This window comes from Hakea prostrata, chromosome 4 (assembly GCF_041222555.1).
Source record: "Hakea prostrata isolate BN-2017 chromosome 4, UWA_Hpros_2, whole genome shotgun sequence".
Taxonomy (NCBI): Eukaryota; Viridiplantae; Streptophyta; class Magnoliopsida; order Proteales; family Proteaceae; genus Hakea; species Hakea prostrata.
The window spans coordinates 9,511,734-9,531,288 of record NC_142603.1 but is presented as its reverse complement, the minus strand read 5'-3'; the positions used below and the strand labels follow the sequence as shown (position 1 = coordinate 9,531,288).

At 36.9% G+C, this 19,555-nt stretch overlaps 3 protein-coding genes across 3 annotated transcripts; 2 read left to right on the top strand and 1 right to left on the bottom strand.

Moving 5' to 3' along the window:
- The first annotated feature begins 3,117 nt into the window (after positions 1–3,117).
- Positions 3,118–5,538, top strand: LOC149017695 (phenylcoumaran benzylic ether reductase Pyrc5-like). Its single transcript, XM_089154215.1, is given in 4 exon segments — positions 3,118–3,612; positions 4,069–4,309; positions 4,780–4,983; positions 5,129–5,538. Coding segments are annotated over 4 exon segments (969 nt in total). The 5' UTR covers positions 3,118–3,255; the 3' UTR covers positions 5,296–5,538.
- A 2,408-nt stretch (positions 5,539–7,946) lies between these two features.
- LOC149017694 (phenylcoumaran benzylic ether reductase Betv6-like) lies at positions 7,947–9,881 on the top strand. Its single transcript, XM_089152021.1, has 5 exons — positions 7,947–8,366; positions 8,468–8,602; positions 8,891–9,131; positions 9,217–9,420; positions 9,558–9,881. Exons 1-5 carry the CDS (start codon positions 8,184–8,186, stop codon positions 9,722–9,724), a joined length of 930 nt encoding a protein of 309 aa, XP_089008147.1. The 5' UTR covers positions 7,947–8,183; the 3' UTR covers positions 9,725–9,881.
- Positions 9,882–9,889: 8 nt separating this feature from the next.
- LOC149017693 (FtsJ-like methyltransferase family protein) lies at positions 9,890–16,630 on the bottom strand. Its single transcript, XM_089152020.1, has 11 exons — positions 15,950–16,630; positions 14,380–14,427; positions 14,135–14,290; positions 13,987–14,033; positions 12,494–12,650; positions 12,324–12,385; positions 11,945–12,146; positions 11,765–11,854; positions 11,478–11,620; positions 11,258–11,387; positions 9,890–11,085 (listed from the first exon to the last, which is right to left on the bottom strand). Exons 1-11 carry the CDS (start codon positions 16,421–16,423, stop codon positions 10,054–10,056), a joined length of 2,541 nt encoding a protein of 846 aa, XP_089008146.1. The 5' UTR covers positions 16,424–16,630; the 3' UTR covers positions 9,890–10,053.
- Positions 16,631–19,555: the final 2,925 nt, after the last annotated feature.

Genomic DNA, 19,555 nt, shown 5'->3' with positions numbered 1-19,555 from the left:
GGCTAATTCAAGTCCAGGAAGAGCCCAACCTCTTTCGGGTTATGAATCCAGCCCAAGAAAAAAAAATTCTTATTTTTTTATGAGCAAATTTCGTAAAGACAGTTGAGTTTGTAATCAATTATTTCTACTATCCTGAAAAATTAAAATCACAAGGTTTAAAGTATCGGTATCGGATATCGTATCGGTTAGGTGATTTTAAGACCGAAGATCTCTCGAGTATTGTATCGCTCGGCTAATGTATTTTAGTGTAACTCAAGGCCAACCTTGCATACTGGCATATGTACATCAATTATTTTCGTACGGTATCGTGGGAAAAAATAAAATCGATTACAACCGCAACTTTACTTTGTAATCAATATCTACTCTTAGTTGGAGGCTTTTGAGCTTTATCTAGGTGTGAAATACACAACCGCAGATGAATACTATATGGCTTATTTGGTTATCTGAATCCAGGAATTTTAAATCTTTGGATTCTTGGGTCGAAGAGGTTTAAATCTGTTTGGTCGTATACATCCTTGGATTTCATGAAATTCAGGAATTTTACTTTTTTGCATAAAAACGTGAATTAAACCATTCTTGGGTATTGGATGAAATACATAAATTTCATCTTATGTATAAAATTGATGAAATTTATGTACTCACGTAGAGTAAACCAGTAGAACTCTACGAAATTTGATAAATTTGAGGCTAAGTAAACAATTAATTTTTTGAACCATTAATCCATAAATTTAAAATCCCTGAATTCTAAGAGCAGAACAAAGATTCAACATTAGGGGGAGGAGAGGGAGGGCAAAGAATGAGTCTGAATCACCTCCTTGTTGGAGGAGCACGAATGTTTTTCTAGTACACATATTGTGTGGATCCATGGAAGACCCATTGGGAGTGCCACCTTTATATTATTTTAAAATATTAAGACATAGACCGATATATATATTATGTGGGGCCCACACATATTAAAAAAAGGTAAATTATTAATAATGAATTTGTTTTCTCCTAAAAAAATAAGTAAATTAAAACAACAATCCCAACAAAAAAAAAAAGCACATGATTTCAACCATAAAAAATTAGATGCAAAACCAATAGTAATTAATCATATTTCATTCACAATATAAAATCAAATAACCAAAATAGACTATAAAATCAAATAAAAAAAACAAAAAAAAGAAAAGAAAGGAGAAAAGGAGGGAAAAAAATAGATTGAGAAAGAGAAAATTCCAAATTGTAGAGAAGATTTGTTTTTCAAAATTTTCCTTGATGCGTATTTTTTAGAAAAAGAAGAGAATAAAAAGAAATAAAAGATGAGAGATGAGAGAATAAATAGATATTGAAGAATTAGTATATAATTAGGATTAACATTTATATCTATTATTTAACTTTTAAAATCTATTCTTAATATTGAAGGGGCCAAATAGTGATACCTTACCTGTGAGAAAAGAAAAAATAAGAAAATTAAATAAACTAATCAAAATTTTCAAAAAATGGGGGCCATGACTCCTTTGGCCCCAACTTAGGTCCGCCTCTGTTGAATTCATGTAGCCAAAAAGGCTCTTAATCAGTTTGCCTTAAGGTGGAAGAAATTTAGCTTTGGTTAAGTAGACAAACAGAGATACTCTGTTATATATTTGGAATAAAATTCTGCTTGTCTTTCCTGCCAGCCAAGTCCTGCTTCTTTCTCAGGAGAACCTGATAAGTCCAGTGGGGATGTACCTGAAAGATTTTTTGGCATGATGTTATGAACATCTTCTATCTTACTACACTACACTTGTTGTTATAGTAATATTCCTGTGGGGTCCTCCTCATCAATGGAGGGATAAATGTTATCTATTGACAATTCTTATAACATGAAGATCACGTTCAATGTAAAGATGAGAATTCCATTTTGAATTCTAAAGTTACAAAACATTGAATTCAAAATGACTTAAATGTCAACATGATATAAATGCAATAAAAATAAAATTGACGGAGAAAAATAAAAGCTTCACACTTTCTTTCTCAACCTCTTTTCCTCCTTTATAAATGGAGGGGTGGAGGAGTGGGTTTGCCTGGAGAGAGGAAAGTGAGTTAGAGAAATCACGAGAGAACTTATCAAGTTCAGAGAGCTAGAGCTGAGTGTGGTATATTTGTGTTGGAATAGTGGGTTTAAAACTTTTCAAGGGTTGAGAGTGTGAGTTGAAAGAGGTATAGAAGGGCATTCAGTTTTTCTATATAGGGTTTGGTTTAGTTATAAATCTCAAATACTGTAATAGTATTATATTTTACTTTCTCATAGTGAAAATTCTCATTACGCCCGTAGATGTAGGCAAATCCAAACCACGTATATTTTGGTGTCTGTATTTCTTTTGTGATTATTTATTTTGTTACCTTTCTCGTGGGTTCCTGCACAAGTAGTATTCACGTGGGCCCCACATTACGTTATTCACGAATATATTATTGTGTCTGTATTTCTTTGTCTTAATAAATACTATTCACGTGGACCCTACATTGCGCTATTCAAGAATTTTTTTTTTTTTCTGTCAATCTTTTAGACAGGTGAAAAGAAAGTAAACAGTCTATCTGGGTTTTTTTTCCAACAATTCCTCCATTAATGAAGATTTAAAGATATTGAAAACCCAGAAATTCAACATTTTCCACACAAATAATCGAATTAGAAACCATGCAAACAGTCGTAACCCAGAAATTACAGCAAAAAAATAAAAGCATTTGTATCTTCTCAGTGTCTCATTGTAATTGTAATTATAATAATAGATGGATGAGCTCTTGATAAAAGAATGAAACTTTTCATTGTTACTTTCCTATTACTCGGCACCTGACAAGGAAGATATTCAGGAGCTTGCACAAGAACATCAACATCGGTTGAATTGTTTATCTCAACCGGAGAGGACACGAAACTCATCTGGTCTTAACAAAAGATTATCAATAACTACAAAGAAACAGGAATACTGGGTGTACGTCGTTTTCATGTTAAATAAAAAGTTTAGATTAATTGAATCTGAACTAATCATCGTTAAAATCAAGACTCTATAACAATTTTTTTATTTTCTTTGCTTAGGATCGATGAGTTGGAATTGGTTGGAATTGGATGACATTTTGTAATATACAAAAGCCCCATGAAAGGGTTTGTTAGCCTTAAATAATTTAATGCTAAACCGTCTTCTCTACTCACGAAGAGTGATCGGAAGAATTGCCTCATTTCTTACACCGAAAGAGTCGATTTTTCTTTTGCAGGTTGCAAGAAAAGCCTGAGAAGTTGAATCAATGGCAGAGAAAAGCAAGATTTTGATCATCGGAGGTACCGGTTATATTGGGAAATTCATAATCGAGGCAAGTCTGAGAGCAGGACATCCAACCTTCGCTCTGGTCAGAGCAAGCACAGTCTCTGATCCTAAGAAAGGAAAACTAATGGAGAGCTTCAAGAACTCCGGCACTAAAATTCTCTGAAAACTTCATTGAACAACTTCTTTCTGATCAATTATGCAGGGAGACATTCACGACCATGAAAGCTTGGTGAAGGCAATCAAGCAAGTTGATGTCGTGATATCTACGGTGGGAATAGAACAGGTTGCCGATCAGGGGAAGATCATTGCAGCCATTAAAGAAGCCGGTACCGTGAAGGTTGGTTTTGAGTCAATTAGTTGGGATTCGGGTTTGGGTTTCGCTATAAATAGTCTTTGTAGAATAACCTGGATAAAATGGGCTAGGAAAGTCAACACAGAGTTGCTCAAGCAATAAGATCCACACCTCTTAGTGAAGAGGTTATGGGTTTGACTCTCACCAAGGTATCTCCCTTAAGGATGTAGTCTAGGTCCACGCAAGCTGGCCCGGGGTAAGGAAAGGGTAGTAGTTTGTAAGTGAGTATTCAAAAATTATGAAATCTGTTTTTTTCTATGTAAGCAATCTAGTGGAACTACATTAAATTCCTTGAGTGGGTCTTGCGTGTGTTCTTCTTCATGGTGTTGTGTTCATCCCTGACACGAAGCTTACCTACATAGAGTTATATACCGATTGAGTGGCTTGTTTCACTGATCTTTTGGAGGAGCCATTGACACCAACCTAAAAATGTTTTTGCAGAGATTTCTCCCTTCAGAGTTCGGAAATGACTCAAACTATTGCAATGAAGCACTAGATCCGGCAGCAACTCTTTTCATGGAGAAGTCTAAGATTCGTAGAGCTATTGAAGCTGAAGGGATCCCATACACCTATGTTTGCTCCTACCGCTTTGCTCGGTACTTCCTGAACAACTTGGGACAATGGCTTGCCCCAGCTACGCCAAGAGACAAAGTCAGGATCACAGGGGATGGAAATACCAAAGGTAACCAAGCACCACCTGTTTGATAGATTTCATGTGCATCATTCATTCTTCCGAAGTTAAAATCTTCTTGTTGAGTATAGCTCATGCTTCGTAAATTGTTGCCAATTGGAAACAAGGGTCCTGCTCAGCGGGAGGGGTCCACGGAGGCCGCCCAAGTGAGGGTGTGGGGGTAGCGTCTCTAGAGCCTATAGAGGTCCTATGTCACTTTGGGCCTCGGAGTTTTTCGGCAATTTGGGCTTGAGCCCATGAACAGCTATGGTGTAGGGTTTTTGAATGCATATATATATTCTCTTGTAATATAACATCTGCAAGGAGTTGTTTTGAGAAGAATATATTGAAAAACCTAATGCTGGACGTAGCCTCATATTGAGGTGACCCAGGATAAAATCTATGTCTCATTTTCTTCTTGGTTTTTGTTCAATTGTGTGTGATTTATTGCTGTAATCCTAACACTCATATGCCCTTTACAGCAATTGTTGTAAGGGAGGAAGACATTGGTAGTTACACCATTAAAGCAGTTGATGACCCCAGAACCTTGAACAAGATCCTGTACATTAAACCACCAGCAAACATTGTCTCATTCAATGAAGTTGTCTCCATGTGGGAGAAGAAGACTGGCAAGTCTCTTGAGAAGTTTTACATTCCAGAGGAACAACTTCTTAAAGAACTCCAAGGTCAGTTGTTGCAAAACCAACATTTCAGATAAGTCTAATCATCAAGAGACATGATCTTGCTGTTTCTTCATTGATAATCAAATTGTCCAGTTCAATGAAAGATTATTTTCATCTGATTTCTACTTTTCATCTCCTGCCACTGCAGAGTCTCAGTATCCAGCAAGTCTCTTCTTGTCACTTGACCATTTGGTTTTCATAAAGGGGGAAAACACAAAATATGAGATTGATCCTGCCATAGGTGTGGAGGCTTCTGAGCTTTACCCAGATGTGAAATACACAACCGCAGACGAATACCTTAATCAGTTTGTCTGAGGATTGAAGAAATTTCCCTTTCTACTTTCCTGTCCACGGTAGCTTTTTGCTAAGTAGACAAACAGAGATACGTGTAATCTGTCTAGAATAAATTTCTGCTTGTCTTTCCTGGCAAATCTAGTTTCTTTCTCAGCAGAACCTAGTCAATTTGGTTTGGATGTTCATGTAAGATTGTCTGACATGATGTTATGACATATTTATCTTACTGAACCACACTTGCTGTCAACAGTATTCCTCCATTAATGAAGATTAAGACATTGAAGACCCAGAAGATCAACATTCCCCACACTGATAATCGAATTCGACACCAAACAAACAGTTATAACCTAGAGATCACAGCCAAAAAAAAAGATTGTATTTGTATCTTCTCATGGGTAAAACTTGTATGAAGTGAAATCCGTCCACGTCAATTTATTTGCACCTCAACCACATCCTTAGGAGATAGTTATATATTTATTTAAATATACAGAGGGTTTTGCTCCTGATCCCAAAAAGATTCAAAATTTTGATCTAATATTATGAAGCATTGATCTTTGCCAACTGAACCAACTTCTTCATGTTGACCCAAGGTTAAAATTAGCAGAATCCTGAAAAATATCAACCTTGGTGAATTCTAATTTCAATTCAATTAAGAATTGACCAAAATAAACCTAAACCCTATCTAGAATCTAGTAGATATTGACCGCCCCAAATCTATAAGAACTTGGCCCTGTAGGGCTTAGGGTAAGGGACAATAATCATTGTCCTTGAACTAGGGTTAGGGGCGGGAATGGATTCGATTAAAACATATAGGACTGGGCTTGGGATTGCAAAAGCCGGCCCAATTGCAGCCCTAATAAGAAAACACTCAATCTTAGCTATGATTAGAGCAAGCAGTCTCTAATCCTAGCGGAAACTTAATTCTACTATTTTTTTTATTCTCACAACATAGAAAAGTAAAAGAAACACTTTCTCGAAACGTTACCAACCCATCCTCGATGACCAATATCACAAAAATCAGCAAACTGTTATAAAATGGAGAAATATATTCAAGACAAGAAAAAAAATTTAGAACAAGATAAGTTAAACTCTCTTATTGAGTTATTCATTACATATTCATAGTGGAAATAGCATCTTCTCTGATATGGAAATATCAAAATTTACAAAAAAAATACAATATTTGATTTTCGCACATAATAAGAAGATCTTGATATAGAATGATGAATTGCTAAGATTTTCGGTTAATATAGGAACGCGGATAGCCAATATTGCACACTGAGATCTTCAATTAAAAGTTACATATTTGTATGATCTATTTGGTGGTGATGAACATCCACAATCAATATTATTCATAACATAACTTATTTCAAATAAAAATATAATATTTTTATATGTTTTTTGAAACATCGATTGGTGTTAACTCTACTTCTTTCATATAAAGCAGCAATATAAAATTTCATTGCCAATGGAGGAGTAATAGGATGGTTAGGAACCTGCTTCTCAATGGAGAGATCATTGATTCAACTCTTACCGGCGGTATATGTAATATCCCTATCCCTATATATAAAAAATGCCTTTGTACAAAAAAAAAAATTCATATAATTAAAAAAATCTTAAATATCCTTGATCATAAGACAAGTAATTGTCACTATAAATAAAAAGTATAATTTCAACCGGAATGATTAAAATTGACATAATAGAAGTAAGTGGATTGATTTAAGTAGCTGCACTTTTAAGGAAAACCATTATTGATGGTCCAAGAATATATATATTGATAGATAGAACTATCATTTATTTGAATAATAGACAAATCAATGAAAAAATCATTATTGTACTTGACAATAAAACACTAGCAATGGCCCCCTCACGTAGGGAAAACATCCTCTGTTGTGCACACTGTGTGTTGTGCACAAATATGCCAAATAATAAGACATTTACCTAAAGTGATTAAGATTTTGAGGATATTCCTCTGTTGTGCACACTGTGTTGTGCACAAATATGCCAAATAATAAGACATTTACCTAAAGTGATTAAGATTTTGAGAATATTCTTCACTTGAGATCTTTGTTTCAGGAGTATATTTTGGTGTATGGTGTTAGGGGGACTAATAGGTGTGCGAATTTTTTAGTCGGATTGGCAACGTCGGACCAAGAAATTTTGTTGAATTCTCTCTCTTTGCCTGCTCAGCTCTCTCAATATGTTGTAGAAAAGCAACAGAATCATAAGTTCTTTAGAACCTAATTCTTTAGAACCTAATCCTATATTATTGTTTGTATTTTATTTATTTCTATTAATATAAAGACTACTTTTCTTTAAAAATAAAAAGTGATTAAGATTTGGACATCTACCCAAAAGTGATGTCCAAGATTATGCACATATCATTCCATCCAAGTGTTCTAGTTACCTTTTGGTAACAGGTGTTTACTATGTCTTTAACATAAAAATAATAAATATGTCGTGGATTCAGCATTAGATAAAATAAAATTTTAAAATTAAAAAAAAAAAAAAAGTCCTGTAATTTATTTTTCCTCCAGTAAACGATAATCTCTTTTGTCTTTCCTATCTTTTTCATTTCTAACATATAATAATTTATTTTTTAGCATGTCATGTACTGATTAGCCTTGCAGGGACTACAAAGTGGAGGTTTGCAGCTGAAAATTTTTCATCTTCTCTCGTTGTCATCAACTGGGTGTTTCATCCATACAAAGATATTTAACCTTTTCTTTCAATAGGATGAAATTCTGACCTGAACTAGTTGAATTTTCGCCAGAACAGATGTTTTGATGCTTTAAATATGACCCCTCATTACCCAGGGGAATACCAAGAATATTGGAAGTTTTCTCAGTTCTTTCACTGGAAGCCTTGATATTTTCATTTTCAGGTTGCAGAGAAAAGCTTCAAGCCAATCAATGGAAGAGAAGAGCAAGATTTTGATCATTGGAGGAACAGGTAAAATCGGTAAATGCATAATTGAGGCAAGCCTGAAGGCAGGACATCCAACCTTAGCTCTGATCAGGGAAAGCGCAGTTTCTGATCCTGTGAAAGGGAAACTAATTGAAAGCTTCAAAAGCTCCGGTGCTATAATTCTACATGTAAGTGAAGTAGCTACTGGTTAAATACAGAAATGATTGATTGATTCAACTCCTTCGTATTCCTATGAGAGCTTTAATAATCCTTTTGATCAATTATACAGGGAGACATTGACGACCATGAAAGCTTAGTAAAAGCTATCAAGCAAGCTGAAGTGGTGATATCTACCGTGGGAACAGCGATGAATGCCGACCAGGTCAAGATCATTGCAGCCATCAAAGAAGCTGGTACCGTGAAGGTAACACCTTTCAAGCCATATGGTTATGTGCTTAATGGGGAACAATTTAGTGTATAGACATTAATCTTGAATGGAATAGATTAAAGGGCTTGACTCAGCTTGTTTCATCGACTTCAAAACTTTTGATGTGCTTATCAAGTACCTAACACACACAGAGACGAAAGAAACCTTCTATTGTACAGTTCTTGTTAAGGGTCTCGGGTTAGGGGAATGCTTGTTCAAGTGGGCTCTTATATGCAGAGATTTATGTACTACTTTGACACCAAAATTGGATTGATGACTTTGTAGAGATTCCTCCCTTCAGAGTTTGGCAATGATCCAGATCGCAGTGATGGAGCAGTGGATCCAGCAGCAACTGCTTACAGAGTGAAGTCTCGGATCCGCCGAGCTGTTGAGGCTGAGCAGATACCGTACACTTATGTCTGCTCCTACAACTTTGCCGGACAGTTCCTGTATAACTTGGTACAGATGCATGCCACAGCTCCTCCAAGAGACAAAGTCATGATCTTAGGGGATGGAATTCCCAAAGGTAACCACCAAGAACTGTGTGTTTAAGAGAGTTGATGTATTTGCTTCATTCATTGTAATTTAATATCTTATATGTAACTTTGCAGCAATTGTTGTAAAGGAGGAAGATATTGCCACTTACACCATCAAAGCAGTGGATGACCCCAGAACCTTGAACAAAATCCTCTACATTAAGCCCCCAGCCAACATTTGCTCCTTCAACGACATTATCTCGCTGTGGGAGAAAAAGATTGGCAAGTCTCTTGAAAAGATGTACATTCCAGAGGAACAGCTTCTTAAGGAAATCCAAGGTCAGTTGCAAAATCAACATTTCAAACCATAACTCCTCGCTAGAATTCCTACCAAATTAATCTTACTGATAATAAAATAGTCTACAATGAAAAATTAGTATGTTCTGATTTCTATTCTTCATCTCCTGCTATTGCAGATTCTCAGTATCCAATAAGTCTCGCATTGTCAATTTGTCATTCGGCTTTCATCAAGGGAGACAACACAAGACATGAGATTGATTCTGCTATTGGGGTGGAGGCTTCTGAGCTTTATCCAGATGTGAAATACACAACTGTGGATGAATACCTCAATCAGTTAGTTTGAAAATTGAAGAACTCTCTATGCATTTCCTCTTCACTCGATAGCTTGTGCCCGTGAAAATACTAGTACTAGGAGAGAAACACTGTAATGTCTTTTGGAATTATTTATGCTCGTGTTTCAGTCGATTCATGTTTCTTTCTGGTTTTTCTGTGCTTTATCTGTTGTACTCTTCCACCCTCCTTTCGGTTAAAAAAAAATTCTCTATTATTAAAATAATTTATCAACCAACAGGAATTTATCATTAACTATTAAGAAGAGAAAAATGTAAACAATAAACCCTCGAACACCAGGAGGGTGAGATGATAGCTTACAGGCAAGACAGTTTTACAAGCTCAATCACGCATGTTGTTCTTTCCTTTGCCTTTGAATCCTTTGTTTTTATTGTTCATTGAACCTTTTCCGGAGACTTTACCTTTCATGTTCTTTCCCTTCTTCGAGCCACCATTCTTCGAGCCACCCTTCTTCTGCTTACCTGTACCACGAGCTCTTAAATCCTTCTTCATTCGCCGATCAACTAGAACCTTTCCTTTTCCAAAAGCCTTAACTTGGACACCCTTCTTAGCAACCACGTACTCTTTCTTAGGCTTCTTTGGCTCTGCTTTCTTGTACAGTCGATCAATCATCTTCATTTTTGACCCTTCAGATATGTCTGTCTGGTCGGAGATGGTGTTTGCCTTACGGCGGACCTTCTCAAGAGTCCTCATGGCAACACGCTTCTTTCGGGCTTTGGCCTGCGCGACCTTTTTGGCAGGGCGAGCATCAATCTCTTTAAACTGCGCCTTCATTGCTGCAATCTCCTCTTTGGTCACAGGCTTAACTAGCTGGCGATGCCTCTTTTCTTCCTCCAAAAACCATGATGGCAGACCTTCATCATCAAACATGTACTTGTTGTAAGCATCATCTAGTATCTGTTCCCTCTGTTTCTTCCTCAGCATTTTCTTTGCACATGCCAGTATCTCAGCCTTTCTATAATCATCTTCCTCTTCTGATTCATCAGAAGATGAGTCATCACTGGAGTCTGAAGCAGGGGCAGGTACAATCTCGAAGTCCTCTTCTACCCTGGAACTAGGGGGTTTAGAGCTATTTGTTTCAGCAGTACGAGAACTTGGTTTTTTTACCTTTCCAGGGATTGGGAGTTTTTCTTCTGGTAAATCCACCTCCATTTCATCTTCACTGCCATTCTTATCCAAATCTCCTTCTTCTACAGCCTCAGCAAATATATCCTGACTAAACCATTTCTCCATAATCTGCTCCTGGGTCTGTTTATCCTCCTCATCAAGAGGCACCATAAGAGGGTTCCGCTCGGTATCACTCAGTTCCTTGTCAGAATCGTCAACCAAATTACCCTCATCATCTTCACCACCCTGCAGACAAAAGAAAAATCAGCACATCATGCTGTATAGATATATCAAACATCATCAGCTATTTCAATTCACATATTCGCTGAACAAACCATCTGGAAAATGTTTGGCAAAAGCATGCAAGTCTCCAAAATCAGAACCTTCACCATTATTGCTAACATTCTACACCACATACCTCTAATGATTCTTTTCCGTCTGAAGAATGTACTCGCTTTGCTCGCTTACGCTGCTTTGTACTTCCTCCCGTTCTGATCAAATATCGCTCATAAGCCTCATCAAGGAACTCCTCTAGTTTTTCATCATACCTAAACAAAACAATGAACCAATTGAAGTCACAAAATGTCATGTTACCGATAACTATCATCTTAAGCAAGATAAGTGGATCGTAAAGTCACCGTCTCTGTTCTTCATCAGAGTCGTCATCAGTAAGTGGATTCTCCAAGTGTCCAACATTTGAAGTTTCTTCATTTTCACTATCCCCAGAACCCCCATTCTCTTCATCAGCTTCTATATCCACAACTACTAGATCTTTCTTTCCCTGAATGGAAAGGGCAATAGTAAATTAAGACAATATCACATGAAAACATAACTAGATGAAAGTGATTGCCTAGAACCATGGCCAAACATTTGGGTCGGAATAGGGGAGAGGAAACTAGTACCAGAAAGAATGTAGTAGACAAACCTTTATAGAAGAGAGAGAAAACAAATCTTGCTCAAAATATCCATCTTCTAGTGCATCTATTTGCTTCCCCATTGCTTTGCGTGCCTTATCCTGGTAATTTGCATTAACCATTCAACAACGAAGGCATTTTAACAACAAAAAAAAAAAAACTGAGGAATTATTTTGGATAGGATCATAAACCTTGGCTTGTCTTTTAGAGAGCAATTTTTTTGCTCTTTTTTTCTTGCGCTCCATAGCATATTTCAACTCCTCCATTTCATTGAGCATCCTCTCATCATCATCTTCCTTTTGGTCATCTTCCTTTTGGTCATCTTCAACATCTTTGACTTCAGCAGTAGCCTTTCGCATTGGGGACAGAGCCTTTCTGATCTGCATTCTCCACCTGGAAAGCAAGCAAACATGAAGAAAGCCACATAAAATTTACTTTAGATACACCAAAAAAAAATCACCATAAAATCTAACAGATAACAAGGTAGCCCCCCCCCCAAAAAAAAAATATTGAAAAACCAAGATATGAGGGTGGAGTCCATGAATGTCCAACCAAAGAAATACAACTTACTTTAGAATTTGTTTGAAGTCCTGCTTTCCCAAAACATGCAGATCATCACAAAGTAGCTTAATCTGGAAAATTATTGATCCCAACAATCAGTCAAAAACTCTACAAATGATAATATAACAGCGACACTGCAATAGTGGAAACAAAGGGAGTGGGGTAGTGGGAAAAACTACCTCTTCTGTTGTTAGACTGTGGTCCTTTATGGACAAGCAGGCTGGATCATCAAAAGATATGGAAGTAACTGTACCGAGAATTTCAAGAGGAGCCTCAGACCATACAAAATCTGAAGCTAAGGACACCTTCCGTAAAGTTGTGTTCCCATCCTCATATCTGCAGTGAAAATTTAAGCTTAGCTAAGACATCTATGATAATAATAATGCATAAATTCCCAATCATTTTTGGAGCCAGAGCCCATAAAAAGTAGAAGAAACAACAAGTTACTGGCCATATGTCAAGTGTTAAAAAATATATATTTAAAAAAATATTGGTCTACTGCTGGTGTTGTCATTATTGTCAACATAAATACAACTGTTAGACAACAATCAAATGGCAGCCGAGTGGTAATGGTAGTGACATAGCAATCCATGCAGGTAATGCACATACGAATGTCCAGACAGTAAGGTGTCATAGAGCAAGGCAAGTGACAGGTAATATTATGTATGGGTTGGTGATATCTACATGTGAGGATAGAGAACTGAGTTCTTGCATGGATATGAAAAAAGTTGCTTGCTGATACAGTTTTCTAGAATTGTCCAATGCTACTTTTGACTCTTTAAACAGAAGATTGCAGATCTGTTTCTTTGAAATGCTTACTGATGCGAAGTCTTATTTCTCACAGATAGCCAATGAATCTTAGAGAGCGAAAAACTCTCTCCCACATACTTTTAGTAAATGTAGGTCTCAGATGAAGTGGGATCATTGTTTGTTTCTCTATCAGAGACAAACATCTGAGAACATGTAGCTGCAACTACTGTTCTCACAAACATATTGCAAGAGCCTATTGAAGGCCTTAAGTTTAAGCAATAATTATTGCCATCTCCTGTCTGCTGTTTGACTAAAGCACTTGAAGAATATTGCTATTCCACAAGTTAGAAAAGGTACCATGTTTTTGATGACTGAGATGATTGCATTTATTGTCGTGGCGTACACACATTGGAGTAGTAGTAATGACAGAGGCTGGCTTGGGTGGATGGAAAGCCTTGAGAAAAGAATAATAAACTGTCACGTGTGTACATATAATTTTTTGGTTTTTGGATACCGTAGTGCTGCAGTAATGACAAGATGGGCGTGCACCTCCTGGTTGGCCTGAAATTTGTGGTTCTGAGGCACAAGCATATGAAATTGTGAACTGCTAAAACTAAGGTACCCACAGCTACTGTGTGTGCCTGTGCAAATCAATGTTTGTGGCTGTGGAACTGTGTGCATGCCAGTTCGGGTGCCATAAGGTCAGTGTTGATAGATACAGCACGGGAATACCAAGAAAATGTTGCAAGTGTGTTAAGAATTTCAGTAATCGGAAAGGATTTTGACCAGTAATTCAAATCCTATCACAGAAGTACTGAATATCCAAGGCACTCACGTCCATATAAACTAATTAATTATTGATGCAAAAATAGGTAGTGTACATTATTTATCCCAACTAAAAATACAAGGAAAGAGAATTTACCCATCACGATGCCTCTTCTGCTTTGTTCCTCTAAGAACGTCCACAACCTTAACCAGGAAGTTTCAAGATATCAGAAGGGCAATATGATGATAAGAAAATGTTACATACATGTGTGTGCATATATATCAGACATGTCAAAATAAATTACCTTGGGAGGTTCAATAGCTCCCTGAAAAAGATGTCCCACATTAAGAAGTCGTTGATCAATCTTTGCAGGAGCCTTGTAGCTTATCCCTACAACATAGATTTCTGCAGATTCTGAACGACTGGCAACAGGTTTAGTGACTTCAACCTTATCAAATAGCTGAAATGATAAAGTAAGTTGTCAGATATTAAAATAACTACAGAGATGAAACCAGCATACAATTTAGGTACAGGGAAATTAAATTTTACCTGTTTTAAACAGTATAACACAGCACTGTAGTCTTGTGACCTGAAAACCTATCACCAGTTAAGAAAACCAAAAAAAAAAAAGCAGGTTATTTTGAGATGACATTAAGCGACTGTCATGGGATAAAGCTGGAAATGGTCCCATGAACTCTTGCTACAGTTAAAGACTAGTGTGGGAAATAACAATTGAAAAGAAAAACAGGCTAGCATGCACGGGGGCTCTGGCAATGAATGAGGTCAGTATGTCAACCCCCAAAAAGAGAGAGAGAGAGAGAGAGAAGGTTTTCCATAAACAAATATGAAGTATCTTATCAGGTCCAAGTAAAAGAAAACAAACCTTAAAAGAGCCTTCAAATTCAAATTATACAAATTATTTCAATTTACATCCAAAGAGAATGTAACACAGAATATTGAGTAGTTTTTTCATTCACTATGAATGGTATACCACAAAATTCTTGAGTCAGGTTCACCTTAATCAGAAATTAGATACTCGCTTAACCAAAATGAGCCAAAGCCACACTCAACAACATTTAAACTCGATTTGTTTCTATAGAGTTCATATTAATGTGAGTCTTCATTCATGCAGAATATACCAAACACACAAGATTTGAACTCAACGTTGGTAAAAGCAAAAAACCATAAAAATGTCTCTTCACGTGTGAAATAATCGAGCATTATAAATATTTATATGGAAACTTATATCAAATTCTTGTGATTAGTTGCAGAAAGGTTAAAAACAAGTATATCATGGTAACTATGTTTCATGTTTCTATGCAGTCTAGCATTCAAATTTCAATAAATTCAACATACGAAGCTGCCTAATGTATACTAGTAGAAAAAGATAAACATTAGACTGCCGTCTCAAGAACCAAGCAAATGCTTCAATACAAAATGTACATAATTCAGCTCACAGTAGTGAATCTAAGGACAAATACAACAAGAGCAACAATCCAGCCTTATCCCAACTAGAGGGCTAGCATGGTTCCTTACCCTCCAATCAGCTCTATTCATAAATATACATGTTCATACCCACTTATTAGTGCATGCGATTAATAATCATTTAACAGATCCCCTCAGCTCTGAATGCAACAAGAATATCAAACTACAAGAGAAGTTCTTGTTTCAAATTCAAACAATATATACGACAGATTCATTTGATATCAGCATGTTTAGTATTTCACTCTGTATTCATGAAGCGGCCAAAAGAAAACTTATTCTACCATGGCAGCGTACGAAGATTTAGCTATAGTCAATTTATCGAAGGGTCACCCCCACAATGAAGACATTGGTTTAAGTTCTTTCCCTTCTTGGTGGGTTTCATTTTTCACATATATGGGTGCCTTTTGCATGCAGACGCATTTGTCTTTAATTTGAATGAACCCTTAAGATATCTTTCCACCGGAGTAGGGAATGTAAATGAGAAGGGATCACACAAAATAAAACATTGCGGAGATGCAAGCTGATAAACTCAACATATAGCAAAGATGAAAGAAGTACTCCGATGACTGAACGTCGTCTCCAAATAGGTTCATAAACTGACCAAAGCTGAATTAGATAGATTTTTTCCCCATACCTTGGTGACAAAGGTCCCTTTAGGCGCCAGAAATTCAGTGGCCAGCCTCACAGCGTCAATGACCAAAGCGTTTTGCGTAGCTGCCTCTTGAGACCAAGCTCCTCCGATATTGGGAGACCCATCGTGCAACACAAGATCAAACGCCCTGCAACCGTGCTCACCCATCAGCTTCTTGATTGTAGACCGACACTTTTGCGTAGTGATGTCTTCCTCGACAGAGATTGCACCGCGAATTGGTTTGATAGGGAAGAGATCAATTCCAAGCACGAAACTACCAACAGGGACGCGCTGCACCGCAACTTGCATCCAACCACCAGGGGCGGCGCAGAGATCAAGAACCCCATGGGCCGAACCAAGAAAGCTGAACTTCGCTTCGAGCTGAAGAAGCTTGAACGCTGCTCGAGAACGATAACCCTGCTCCTTCGCAAGATGGTAGAACTTATCCAACCGATGCTTCCCCTTCACCTTCCCCATTACTTCCGCAAATCGATTGCAGAAAGGGAGTTCTGAATTTTATGCTCCCTGAAGAAGAAAAGCACACGGAACAGCACGGAGTAGAGAGTGTGCTTCGGATCCAACCTAACTGGAAAAATTAAATTGTTGGCTTTGCTAGGGTTTATACTCAAGCAAGTCGGCAACGGAACGAAACTGGCTAGGGTTTTGAACTTGCAACTTACAGCCAGATCGGCCGATAACGAAACGATTACTGTTTAGGTCATTCGGAAACGGAAACTAAGGGTGCGTTTGGTAACGGGTCAGGGAATAGTTTTTGATGTACTTCAGTCCTTAGAACACCAAAAAGAGTTTAGCCAATTTTCTGGTCTATGAAGGCTTTTCACAAAACAAAAAACACGTCAAAGAGATGTTCAACCCAAATCATTTACATGCAGCTCTAAGTACTTGTCGCTTTCATAAGAATCTTTTTTGTTTTTTTGTTTTTTAAATTTTTATCACTCAAATATTCTCAACAAAGATTTTACCAAATTGTCAAAATTATGCTCAAATCACTGTTTTTTTTATAAAAACGCTAGAAAACAATTATTGCAAAGAACGTTATTCTCATAAAAAACCATTACCAAATGTGTCGTAAAGACTTGATGCTAAAGAATTGTGTTTGTATCGAAATTCAATTTGGACGATTTGGATTATTTTCACGGTGTTAAAATAGGGCGTGGGCTTTCTTTTTTAGAGCTAAGTGTGGCTTTTAGGTCTTAAACCTATTCTTCCACCACAAACCACCTGTTTAACATCCTAGAATTTCATGGAGCCCTAGAAACACTTTTGAAATTTTTATTCCAAAAATGTTTCCAAAGTAGGGTGTTATGGACTAATGTGTCTAATGAAAGTCTAATTTTGAAGTGTGTTTGTTTTTCAAAGATAAAGTGGGTATCATATTTAATGATCTTTGTTTTAAGGTGTTGGAGCAATTTCCTATAGGAGCTCTTCAGTGAGTCCTAATAAGTTATAGAATTTACTTATATATAATATTTTAATTCAAAGGCTAAATAAATTTCTTGAGTGCCCTTGGATTAAAATATTGGCACTAATTGGAAGATACATCCAACGGAGATGATCCAATGCCAGGAGTTTAGACACAGTTTTTCTTCCTTTTTTTTTTTTCCCAAATTGGAATCAGTTTTGCTAAAACAAAGAACAAGTTTGTCAATTTCAATGGAAAGGAAAACAAGTTGGTGAAAGGAAATTCCCTCTATCTGTTACAGAAGAAGCCGTTACAGATTCTCTAAATTTCTAAAACATTATTTACATTGTTGTTTCTGCTCTTCTTTCGGAATCCCTGCTTTCGCTATACGAAACTTTGATAGCCATAAAAACCACTTTCTTTTTTGGGTCAGAAAGCACCTCTGTTTGAGTGCCTAGACATCAGATGTGCTTCTTGTATCATAAAGCCAGTGGTTGTACGTGCCGGTGCAGGTGCAGGTGCCAATGCTGGTGCCGAAGCTTCCAGTTCTGCTCTTGAATGTTCTCCAATTACATAACCCATCATTCTCCTTGGCCTCTGTTCACCTGGAAACAAGAAAATCCGTGGTCAGTGAAGGAAATGCCAATGATAGAGTAAGTCCCTCATAGCACAGACCAGTTCTCTCTCTCGCTCTCCTGTTATCCTTACCTTTGGGATCCAAACTGGGCTTTGTAGATGCAGACAAGATAACAAGGGCTGGAGTGATAATGGTCAGCAGAGCCCAGAAGATGAATATCAAAACGAAAGCTCTCCCAGGCATTTGCAAGCAAAGGCATGGAACAATTGCAGTACTTGGCCTAGGTTTTTCAAGGCAGAACCACATGATATGGGAAAGAATCCTGAATACCTGGCCATATTTTGACAACCATGATTTATAACAATCAAAACAAGTCTTCTTTTTCATCATTTCTTCTGGGATTCTTGATTGCATTGGAAATATATTTTTGAGGAATTTTAGTTAGTAGTTGGAAAGTGGTTGCACCCATCATTGATTTTGTTGCTTTCTTTCTGTTCCTAGCATCTTCATTGGTAAAAGACTTTGACGTGTTTGGAAGTAGCCACACAGCAATAGACACATTCTCCTTCACACTAAGGATGCTTTTGAGTTCCTTTACAGGTGAAGTGTTGTTTATGTTGAGTAGGATCTACTAAAAGTTGTAACTTAATTGCACTTTCAGGCATTATGATTGATACAAATAATTATTTATCAGTCTTTCAATCCCATCCCCGAATGAAAATGATCATGACGAAGAAATAACTGAATGAATGCAAATAGATTGATCATATTGAGGACTCTCATGCTTAGAAGACACACTACTTCCTCTGTTTCATATAAGTTTGCCTTTACTGAAATAAGAAGTAAAAGTAATAACTAGAACTTTTGCAGGTTCCTATTCATTCTGAGAAATCCTGCAATTTCTTTTTTCTTTTTCTTTAATCTCAGTGCATATGAAGGCTCATTTACTATAAAAAATTTTATTGTTTTCTTGAATCACTGACAGTGCAAGTTAGGAAGTTTTTCATCTTGACTCTGCCAGCAGTTGGACACGATAAAGACAAGATTATCCCCAAAAATGTTCAGCAACTGTGGGTAAGATTTACAGTCCTCATAGCTAAAAAAAGTGTGATGTGAGCAATTTGAGTTTAAATTTTGTTTCATTGATTTGATTGCCACTTAAAATCTTACAAGCAGTAAAGAAAAATTAAATAAGTAAAACCAAAGTGGATAGGGCATCAAACATGAGGCGTAAGACAGACACCTTTTCCAGAGGTTATACCATACAAGACTATGTTACTAAAATACATACTTGAACTGATGACTAGGTTTGATCTTTTTATGACTAAACTGAGCACACAGAATGATGAAGCACAGTTGCTGTGACTGTAAAAATATATTGTTTGCTTGATGTGAACATGAACAAGAGAATTCAATGAAATAATTGAACAAGCATAACATATAAATTACAGACAAAAAATGATGCAAAAGAATTATGAAGTGATTCCCATGGTCAGCTTCATTGTGCAGTTTCTTGGTACATGAATGCTGTGAAGGTTCGGTTCCTTTGGAAATGTTGCATGTTTTTTACCCGTTGAAGATGAATCTGTGGCTGTTGCTTTACTGATGG

Bases quoted from the DNA above. Each gene is read 5' to 3' on its own strand.
- LOC149017694 (XM_089152021.1), top strand. From the start codon at position 8,184: ATGGAAGAGAAGAGCAAGATTTTGATCATTGGAGGAACAGGTAAAATC. The intron at 8,367-8,467 runs GTAAGTGAAGTA...TCAATTATACAG, and splicing joins CCGGTGCTATAATTCTACAT to GGAGACATTGACGACCATGA. The intron at 8,603-8,890 runs GTAACACCTTTC...ATGACTTTGTAG, and splicing joins AAGAAGCTGGTACCGTGAAG to AGATTCCTCCCTTCAGAGTT.
- LOC149017693 (XM_089152020.1), bottom strand. From the start codon at position 16,423: ATGGGGAAGGTGAAGGGGAAGCATCGGTTGGATAAGTTCTACCATCTT. The intron at 12,147-12,323 runs GTAAGTTGTATT...CTTGCTTTCCAG, and splicing joins GACTTCAAACAAATTCTAAA to GTGGAGAATGCAGATCAGAA. The intron at 11,388-11,477 runs GTGACTTTACGA...TGTTTTGTTTAG, and splicing joins TCTGATGAAGAACAGAGACG to GTATGATGAAAAACTAGAGG.